Below are 10,378 nucleotides of genomic sequence, written 5' to 3' on the forward strand. Positions count from 1 at the left end.
TCATCCATAATCCTCTCCTCTTCATATTTACAAGTTCATTTCTCCGCTTGGAAAAGTAAAAAAAAAGTTGAAAAGTTGATGGGAAACTCGTGTTGTAGAGGTGAAGCCTCATCGATGGTGTTTCCACACATTCATTCCACGGAAAGGGAGAGCTTATTGGGTAATATTGATGATGAGCAGCATGCACATAGAGAAGTCAAGATCAAGATCACTAAGGAGAAGCTCGAGGAACTGCTGGGTAAATCTGAGTTGCAAGGCATGTCTGTGGAGCAAGTGCTGTCGGGTTTGATAAGTGCCAGTGCTGATCATCATCACTATTATTATACTAATGATTCTCTCCATGATCATGTTGATTTGTTTCATCATCGTTCGTGGAAGCCTGCACTTCAAACTATCCCCGAGGTTAATTAAGTTTGGTCCAGATCATGAGTTGTATAACTAGGCGGCTACATCTAATCTTTAAACATTTTGTGGTTCAATTTATTTGTATACTCGTTAAGTACCAATCCAAAATAGCTGGGGAAATTAGCTCGTATTTGCAGACTGCAGGTCCGTTCATGTTGTGAATCTGATGTTAGCTAATTCATAGTTGACATACTCTGTACATAGTACATACCTATATATACAACTGTGTTTCGTTTGTCTTAAAATGTTATTCGACGCGCTCAACATCTTCATGCAAAATCTATGTGCCGGTATCACAATGGCTGGAGTCAGAAAATATAAATCAAGAAACTATAATCAATTAACTATACAATTTAGTTTTTCGGGTGTCATATTTTAGCCCCTATTACTATCACGAGAGTTTCTGCTCTTCCTGCTCCCCTCAGTGGTTTATATTTGAGGACGAGAGTTTGCAGGCGTTGTAGTTTTTCTAGAAAACGTAGTTTTCGTAATTTATTTTTTAATCTTTATTTTTTTAATAAAAATTGATGTTTGAATTTTTATACATAAAAAGAATATCTCAAAAATAAGTTACGGAACTATATTTTATAAGAGTTTTTCTTTTAAAAAATAAATTATAAGAGCTTTAAAATGCGTATCAAGTAATGAAAAAAATTGTAAAGAAATGAGAGGAATGGAAGGAGTAAAATTTTCAGGAAAAAAACTATGTTTTTGAAAAAAAAAGGAGTTACAAAACGAAAATGGGCGAACACGTAATGTATGAGGCCTGTGAGAAATGTTTAGCCCGGAAATTGTTCCGAAACAATTCAAGTGACTTCTACTGTGATTAACAAAAGATAAGCAGCTTATGCCACATCTCCAAGCTATCAGAACAAAAATCATGATCGGAATTTAATAGAATAAATATGAGCTTATAAGGTATGAGAGTTTATTTTTCAAAAATTTATTGTAGATAGACGTATATGAGTATACTGTTAATATATTTAGAAACTCAAAAATGTTTATGTTTGGTGCACATAGGAGACGTTTCACTTCTTGTTTAAATTAGAGAAGTGGAACAGAGCTGCAGAAGCGAGAAGTTAACAAGTGAATAAAGTGTTTGGAAAATAAGCAGCACCTGTGGGAGAGAAGTTAGGATAGAGGCTGTTTGGGTTAACTTTAAAAGAAGTGACTTCTTACTTATCGTAAAGAAGTGAAGTAGAAGTGAGAAATAAATAAGTTCATAAAGTGTTTGGAAAAGAAGTAGAAGCTGTGAGAGAGAAATTAGCATTCTCAGCTTGTTAAAAGTGCTTCTACTTTCTTACACAAATGGATCAAGAATCTCAGTTTCTTAAAAATGCTTCCATTTCTTTACACAAACGGATAAGAAAAGCAGAAGCCAGAAACAACTTGCTGCTTCTTGCAAACAAACACCACCTAAATTTCTTAAAAAGTGCTTTTATTTCTTTACAAAGACGGATCAAGAAAAGCAGCAAACAAACATGGCCATAGTAAAACTTACAAACTGGTTGAAACATATTGTTATTACAAAATAATATAAATTATATTATTAGATGGAGTCGAGGATAGTTTTTGTTTTTTATAACAAAAATTAAAAATCAGTTTACTTCTCCCCGTCCAAGCTTGGACTGTTTGGATTGGGATACCTAAAAAAATAAATTATGATGATTTTAGTGAAACCCCTTTTTAATTCATTCATTTAAATAAATTTATAAACAAATTATAATTTATTGAATATTAAAATTATTAATATATTAATAAAAATAACATAACTTATTTTTCATATATCCATTTTTAACTATTTTTTGAAGGTAATTCTAGTGGGCCGCCACCACATACTATTACATAAGTCAAACGCGTAAAGACAGATGTATTGTTAATACACACACATGCGCTGTTAAAATCACACGGTTTGACAGTTTTACTGTGCTGATAGGACTTCTGGAAATCACAACTCTACAATTCTTTTCTTATTTTCTACACCCACATTCAATCTCTCAGATATCACTCATCTTTCACAATTTTCAATCAAGAATCCAATCCTTTTGCCCTCTTCTTGAATTCCAAGACTTGTTTCCCCAGTTCTTGATTCTGGGTGTTTCAAAAATCATTAAAGTTTTAGATTTTCGATTAAAAATCTGATTCTTTAGTCCTTTTGGTTCAATTCTTGATCTGGGGTTTTCTTGAGGTGCAAAGTATGGGAGGCTGTTTCAGTAAGAAAGAGTATCAAGCAGATGGTAATGGGTATAGATCAGCTCCCACTGCTTACCATACTGTTACTGACCAAAGCTATGAAAAGTCATCCCAAAGGTCTCAGCCTCAGGCTCAGCCACAGCCTCAGGTTCAGCAAACAGGGCCTTCACTTAAGCCCAGGCAAGTTCATAGACCTGAGTCAAACACTATTTTAGGCAAGCCATTTGAAGATATTAGGGGTAAGTATACTCTTGGGAAAGAATTGGGCAGGGGTCAATTTGGTTGTGTATATCAATGTACTGAGAATTCAAGTGGTCAATTATATGCTTGTAAGTCTATTTTAAAGAGAAAGCTTGTTAGTAAGAATGATAAGGAGGATATAAAGAGGGAGATTCAGATTTTGCAGCATTTGAGTGGGCAACCAAATATTGTGGAGTTTAAAGGTGTTTTTGAGGATAGGCAATCTGTGCACCTTGTGATGGAACTTTGTGCTGGTGGGGAGTTGTTTGACAGGATTATAGCTCAAGGTCATTATTCGGAGAGAGCGGCTGCTACGATTTGTAGGCAGATTGTGAATGTTGTCCATGTTTGTCATTTTATGGGGGTGATGCATAGGGATCTTAAGCCTGAAAATTTCTTGCTTTCGAGTAAGGATAAAGATGCAATGCTGAAGGCGACTGATTTCGGGTTATCTGTCTTCATTGAAGAAGGTATATATGTCGTTTTCGTGTGCTTTTCTTATGTCAGTTGCATTTATTTTGAGTTTGTGTTTTCCGTTTCCTGATTAATATTTTCTGCGGTAAGGTACCAAAAGGATGAAATAGAACTGCTATTAAAGTAATAAGGATCTGTCACCAAATTATTTATGGTATTAAATGATATGTGCTTAATGTGCAATGATCATATGTTTGCCTGTTGATAATAACTTGAAAAGCGTTAAAAAGCCTACCAAATAGAATTAACTCCTCAGTGTATGGTTAATTGGTTATGGCAATTGGCATATGTACTAGATAGTTGGCAGGAAATGCCTTGGGTAATTTTTCATTGATGACTTTAAAAGCCCTTGTTTCCACAATACACTCGAGCATTAAATAGTTAGAATGTTTTGGTGGGAAGTAATTTTTTCTAGTTTTAGTATGGGTGCTGGATAGTTGGACCACCTGCATATATTTATGGCATGATTCCTGTTCGTTTTCAATTGTTATACAGATCATATGCAGATCATTCCAACAGACACCAAATCATTTACCATCATTTGTATCTAATAAGATTGACTGCATGCAGTATGTGGCATGTGGGCTAATTCAACATTTCAAGCATGCAATCTGTTTCAACCTGCATTACTCAAATAATCACCATGGCCAAGTATACATGCTCATTACTTCATGGAGGTCTCCTTTCTAAATGTATAAAATGTGGTGATCTGGCCAGTTGTGTGCATCCTATTTTCTGTGGCTTTTGCATACTATAGGTAAACATGAAAGGGAAGAAGATCTTGTATTAAGAGCTAAATTAGCTGAACTTATGGGTCATAATTAATATGGAGAGCTTATTTTGTCACCCCACGGATGTTTAATTCTTGACTGACGTACTCTAACTGGCCATACCAGCGACCGCAATATATTTAGCTCTATCTAGGCTTAATCACGACATCTACAAGTATATCTCTATTCTTTAGGGGAAGTTCATATTAAAAAGAATATGCATGGTAATCGCAACTGCTCTAATAAGTACAGTACATCTTTGTAAGGGAAGCGTGGATATAGTAATCTGAAGTTCTCATACATTGCTTTTATTTAAGAAAATTTGTACTTGAAATTGTTCAGACGGTGTTGGTTTCTTTTCCTGCAATTATTTTAGTAGGTATATAGCTGTTGTCAGCTAGTACTAAAATTTTAATTTCCTCCGCCAAAATTAGAGCTTTTACCCTTTTTTATGATTCGTTTTTTTAATTAGCTAACATGCCAAAACTCCTTATCCCATCAATGTTTTGAAGTACACCAGAGGCTAACTGTCATCTTTTTGTCTTCTGTATGTTAGTTGAGGTACTGACTTTTGAAAAAATTGTTTTGTCTTCCATATTTCTATGTTTGAAGTGTCTTCTTGTTAGTGATCTTTAAATATATATTTTCAGGAAAGGTATATCGTAATATAGTTGGTAGTGCTTACTATGTTGCTCCTGAAGTACTACGACGTAGTTATGGAAAGGAGATTGATATCTGGAGCGCTGGAGTTATTTTGTATATTCTACTTAGCGGGGTACCTCCATTTTGGGCAGGTAAACAAAACATTAGCAGTTCGTTACGCCTTCCATTTCGATTTGTCTTTTATGCATTGGATGTGCATCTGAAAGACACTGTGTTAACTCTATTTTTTTTTTCCAGAGAATGAAAAAGGAATATTTGATGCAATACTGGAAGGAGTGATTGACTTTGAAAGTGAACCATGGCCATCAGTCTCAAACAGTGCAAAAGACCTTGTTAGAAAGATGCTGACACAGGATCCAAGGAGAAGGATTACTTCTGCACAAGTTCTTGGTATATCGTTTCTTACTTGACAACATTTTTTGAAGTGTTATTTCTAAGTCATCTACCATGGTTTCTTCCTTTTCTAGTAGTAGCATCTCATTTTTTTTGGAAAAATTGAAAGTTCTGGGAAGAGAGGATTTGTCAACCGGAGAACTTTTCACAGAAAGAATATAGAAAGTGTTTTCTCATGTTGGGATGTTTGAAATCATGCTATATATCTGCTATCTACGTAGAGTCTTTACTCGGTGCACTTGGGGTGGGAGGAATGATAAGCTTTTGAGGGCAGCAAATGCCTATATGTAGAACAGAGGCCTTTCTATGCAGAATACCTGTAGATAACCCCAGGCATAAATTTTGTGGTATTATGCATCTTGATGCTGACAGACAAAAATGACAACCCTTATTTTTGTTAATGTTTTTAGGTTAACATGAAAGCTCATGACTTTTGTGTCTTAAATTGCGTTTTTCATTGTATATATAAATTTAGGATTCCTTACAAAATTCACCCAATGCCTGTAACTGTTATCAAGCATAGAAACTTATAAGAGATCGTTTGTTCCATTGCATGTATAATTGTATCGTTTAAGTGGTTGAGTCCCTAGTTATTCAGATTAAGTTTCACGTACTGGCTTGTTGCTTGGTCTTAAATATTCTAAATGTCTTCCTTAAATAGATCATCCCTGGATGAGAGAAGGCGGAGAAGCATCAGACAAGCCAATAGATAGTGCAGTCCTCTCTAGAATGAAGCAGTTCAGAGCAATGAACAAGCTCAAACAACTTGCACTTAAGGTAGGCTCTAATAAGCTCCTGTATCAAGTTTTTGTAAGCTGTTAGTGTCAAGTCTGGGTTTAATGTTTGTATAATTGTGAAAAATTTCACTGTGAATTTTTAGAGACGAACAGTTATTAGTCTTCTATTTAAAATTTTTATTTGGACCTTGTTAGATGCAACATCTTTTGTATTATTTTGAACTTCATTTCACTTGTCTTGTGCTTTGACGTAACAGTTACATGATCTATGGACAGCGTTGCATAGTACTTGCTCGTCCATGCTTGACAGTCGTATATGACATATGATCTATTTAGTGGATTCTAACACCATAAAGTTTTCTATCAGAGCTCAGGTTTAAAGATTTCTTCAGTTTGAACCCCACATCCTCTAATAATTATGAAGTTTGGACACCTTTTTTTGTATGTCGCTCTTCAATGAGATGCTTACCGGAGGGGGGGGGGGGGGTATATTATATGAAATATATTTGCTAAAACTTTACGCTTCTAGGAGAGTTGATTAGTTAGTTGATAGAACATTATGTTTGTGTTTGTTTTGACAAACACAACTATACATGTGGTCAGTGGTTATATTATTTATTCATGTTACAAAATTTGATTTCCAAAATATTCAGGTCATCGCTGAAAGTCTATCCGAGGAAGAAATTAAAGGTCTTAAATCCATGTTTGCAAACATGGACACGGACAAAAGTGGTACAATCACTTATGAAGAATTGAAATCAGGTTTGGCACGGCTAGGCTCAAAGCTATCAGAACTGGAGGTCCAACAATTGATGGATGCTGTAAGTTTTGTGCATCTAGTAATAAAACCAGAGCTGTGGGCCTATTTACTTGTTCTTTGTGGGATTGAATAATAAATTTTATCCTACATTTCAGGCTGATGTAGATGGAAATGGTACAATTGACTACCTTGAATTTATTACTGCTACTATGCATAGGCACAAGCTTGAAAGTTATGAGCATCTATATAAAGCATTTCAGTATTTTGACAAGGATAATAGCGGGTAAGTATTCTTCTCATTTTCTGATGTGCTCAAAATAAGATTTTGAAATTAATCGCAAGTGCACGATCCCGTTTTAGTAATATAAGATTCGTTCCACAAGGACTTAAATTATTTTCACGAAAACCTTAATTTTTAATTTAATCAAATTAGACCAAAAGATTTTGAGATATTTTATTAATCTAGATTTTAAATAACTAACAAATTATTAACTAACAAATTAGATTGCACCTTAATTAAACAAAAAGATAATATTTAAATAAAAAAAAGAAGAAGAAAGCAGCGCGCAAGTGAAATTTACGGACAAAAAACACGCAGAAAATAGAATAAACTGACGGGTGGATATAGATGATGGTGTGGGGTCACAGAAGAAACAAAATCAAACAAACAAACCACTGTTAAAGTTATACGCGCACGACATTCAGAAATCAGAATCTCGCCGGAGCATAGCAAACACAAATAACATCTTATCGGAAACAATGGAGTTGCCGGAATCGCTTAAATCTCGCCGGAAAATTGATTTGACCGGAAAATAAAGTCATTCCAACTATGACAAATAAAAGCCCACTAACCTCTAAACAAGATTTGACACTAATTTCTACTCTAAATAGCCCCTAAACTAACCATTTCTTACCAAAACAAGATCCAACTCAAGCCAAAACAACTCCAAATTATACCAAACTTTAAATCTAACCTACATAAACTATAACTAACCAAAACCCACTAACCTCAAGTCAAAATCATAAACTAAAATTTACACCCAAAATCCCCTAAAAATACCAAAACCAAGAACAAGAACAATACCAAATCCTACCAAACTAACTCCAAATCAAATAAAACTTCAAAACTAGCCTATCTACCATGTATCTAACAAAACCCCATCAAACTACAAGCTAAAATCAAAATCTAGAATACTAAACCATTGAACCCACTAATAATATTGAGAATTAAAAGGGGCTCAATCTAAATACTAAAAAAATGCAAGCTTAAAACATATAATTAGGCTCCTTTCAATCCACAAGTAATTTTGAGTCTCATGTGGTTAGAGAAAGATTTCATAGCCTAGAAGTAAAAGTAAAGAGCAAGATTTAAGAACAATAATGAATACTTGTATTGATATAATAAAAGTGTTTACAAATTTAGAGTGCTACTACTAGATCTACTACATAAAAGAGAGGCTACTAAAAATATGAAATCCTAGGTTGGTTGAAACATGATGAGAAGATGTGTATTTATAGGGGGAAATTAGGGTTGAGGGGGGTGTAGGTGTCCCATCTAGATGCTTCCCAAGAGAATATTCCCCTTTGATCCTTTTCTTCCATCTTTTTCTTCTTTTTGCTTTATTCTTTTATTTCTTCAAGCTTTTGCAATTTTCCTAAAAAAAAGACAAATAAACAAATAAATAAGTGAGAACAAGCAATAATTAGGCATTTAAAATATATAAAAATATGCACTTATCATTTTCTCCTAGGAGTTGTATAACCATTTTGTGTGTGCTGGACCAGTATTTGAGGTCGTGGTAATTAGTGCCATATCTGATACCTCAGGAACTGACCTGATTATATAGTGAGGATATAATAGTTGACACAAATATGATGATCAGATTATGATACTCTCTTTCAGTACTTGATTTGGAAAGCCAGAGTGAAACTAGCAAATATCTTTTAATGCTTGTGATTTGAAAGGCAAGAATGGAACTTAATGTTTATCATGGTATTCATTGTCATTTGCACCATGTTGCACATATATGAGAAACACGAGGATACAATGACATAAACAACATCCCCTCTCCTTCTCAAAGGTCATGGATTCGAGTTCTCACTCCCCCTTCCTTAATACTTAAATAAACTGAGGGATTGTAAAGTACATATCATACACTAAAACAGAAACAAGAAAGAAAACCCCCTGAAATTATGTCATTGTATCAAGCTACTGTGTCTAGCTTTTATTATTGAGGTACTTGTTCGGAAGCCTTGACTTGGTTATTTGATTGTAACAGCTTCATTACTAAAGATGAACTGGAATCTGCAATGAAAGAGTATGGAATGGGTGACGAAGCCACTATTAAGGACATAATCTCTGAAGTAGATTCAGATAATGTAAGTTTAATTAAAAGTCTTGGAATTTTGTAGCAAAAAAAGTCTTGGAATTTCTCCATGGAAGAACCGTGTATAGAAAATAACTTTTTTCCGCAACTCACAGGATGGAAGGATTAATTACGATGAGTTCTGTGCGATGATGAGAAGTGGCACACAACAGAAAGGGAAGCTTTTTTAGTGTCTCGCTAACCTCTTAGCTGCAAAAACCCTCTACTCGTTCTCACCAAGTCAGAGTTTCAGTGAACAGAAGAATGAAAAGCAATTTCAGGGATAGGTACAAGGTTCTCAGCTGTCTATATCGAATTCAGTATTAAGGGATGGATAATTAGAGTTAATGAGGTTTTTTTGGTTCGGTTTGGTTCGAGTTATAATATGCTGGTTTACATATAATTTCATGAGCAAATTTCATTTTGCAGTGTACTGTATATTTTCTTCTTCCCTTCTTTTCACCGAATATTGTTGATTAAGAGGTTTGTGTATGAGATGTTAAAACTGTTTTTGAGGTCGACAAATAAATAAAACAGTATGAGGTAAGCTTACTGTATGAAGAAACACTCTTTTTTTCAGTGGCAAAGCAAATCTTGAGTTGAGCTGCATAATGCTTCTATATGATGTACTATGCTAGATTCAAATGGTTAAATCTTTAATGGCTTTTAACTCCTTATCCCAAAACCTCATCCAAACATATTGTCTTCACCATTCATCTTTCTCCTACATTACTACACACAAATAGACCCCCCCAACATATCTTCCTCGTGGTGTTTCTCTTCTGTACCATTGCCAACACCCAGAAAATCACTGAGGCAATGAAGCTGGTTGCTGCAGCTAAAGTTAGAAGAGCACAAGAGGCTGTGGTGAATGCAAGACCATTCTCAGAAACACTTTGAAAGTTCTGTGAAGCATCAATGAGCAACTACAAACAGAAGATGTTGATGTTTCATTAACCAATGTTGGGCCTGTTAAAAAAGTTGCATTAGTTGTTGTCACAGGTGATCATTGGCGATACAATTTATTATAATAAAAAAATTAAATTAATTTTGTTTATATGTATGACCCTCTAACACCGATTTCTCGCTATGCCTTGCATGTGATAGAGGTCTGTGTGGAGGTTTCAATAATCAAATCATCAAAAAAGCTGAAGCAAGAATCAAAGAACTGAAAGCTCTAAATCTTGAATATTCTGTCATTAGTGTTGGCAAAAAGGGAAATACATATTTTATGAGGAGACAAGTTTGTTGATGGCAGTAATCTTCCAACTGCAAAAGAAGCACAAGCAACATCATCATGTTTTTTTACTTTTTGTGAGTGAAATAGTACTAAACTTAATTTAGCATGTTAATTTCGACGAGTCAAAATGAGTGAAG

The 10,378-nt window shown here is 34.6% G+C and overlaps 2 protein-coding genes across 2 annotated transcripts; both read left to right on the forward strand.

The window, feature by feature from the left end:
• Nucleotides 1-613, forward strand: LOC108208704 (uncharacterized). The gene has a single exon (XM_017379228.2). It carries the CDS (start codon nucleotides 79-81, stop codon nucleotides 409-411), a length of 333 nt encoding a protein of 110 aa, XP_017234717.1. The 5' UTR covers nucleotides 1-78; the 3' UTR covers nucleotides 412-613.
• Nucleotides 614-2,333: 1,720 nt separating this feature from the next.
• LOC108208702 (calcium-dependent protein kinase) lies at nucleotides 2,334-9,566 on the forward strand. Its single transcript, XM_017379223.2, has 8 exons — nucleotides 2,334-3,308; nucleotides 4,733-4,876; nucleotides 4,983-5,135; nucleotides 5,800-5,915; nucleotides 6,529-6,696; nucleotides 6,791-6,918; nucleotides 8,915-9,014; nucleotides 9,118-9,566. The coding sequence occupies exons 1-8, from the start codon at nucleotides 2,603-2,605 to the stop codon at nucleotides 9,190-9,192; spliced, it is 1,590 nt and encodes a 529-aa protein (XP_017234712.1). The 5' UTR covers nucleotides 2,334-2,602; the 3' UTR covers nucleotides 9,193-9,566.
• The last annotated feature ends 812 nt before the right edge of the window (nucleotides 9,567-10,378 follow it).

Source organism: Daucus carota, chromosome 2 (assembly GCF_001625215.2).
Source record: "Daucus carota subsp. sativus chromosome 2, DH1 v3.0, whole genome shotgun sequence".
Classification (NCBI taxonomy): Eukaryota; Viridiplantae; Streptophyta; class Magnoliopsida; order Apiales; family Apiaceae; genus Daucus; species Daucus carota.

What these genes read in the sequence shown, in the direction of transcription:
- LOC108208704 (XM_017379228.2), top strand. Translation starts at nt 79, where the DNA reads ATGGGAAACTCGTGTTGTAGAGGTGAAGCCTCATCGATGGTGTTTCCA.
- LOC108208702 (XM_017379223.2), top strand. Translation starts at nt 2,603, where the DNA reads ATGGGAGGCTGTTTCAGTAAGAAAGAGTATCAAGCAGATGGTAATGGG. An exon ending in GGTACCTCCATTTTGGGCAG is followed by an intron (nt 4,877 to 4,982) that starts GTAAACAAAACA and finishes TTTTTTTTCCAG; the next exon opens with AGAATGAAAAAGGAATATTT. An exon ending in CTGAAGTAGATTCAGATAAT is followed by an intron (nt 9,015 to 9,117) that starts GTAAGTTTAATT and finishes CGCAACTCACAG; the next exon opens with GATGGAAGGATTAATTACGA.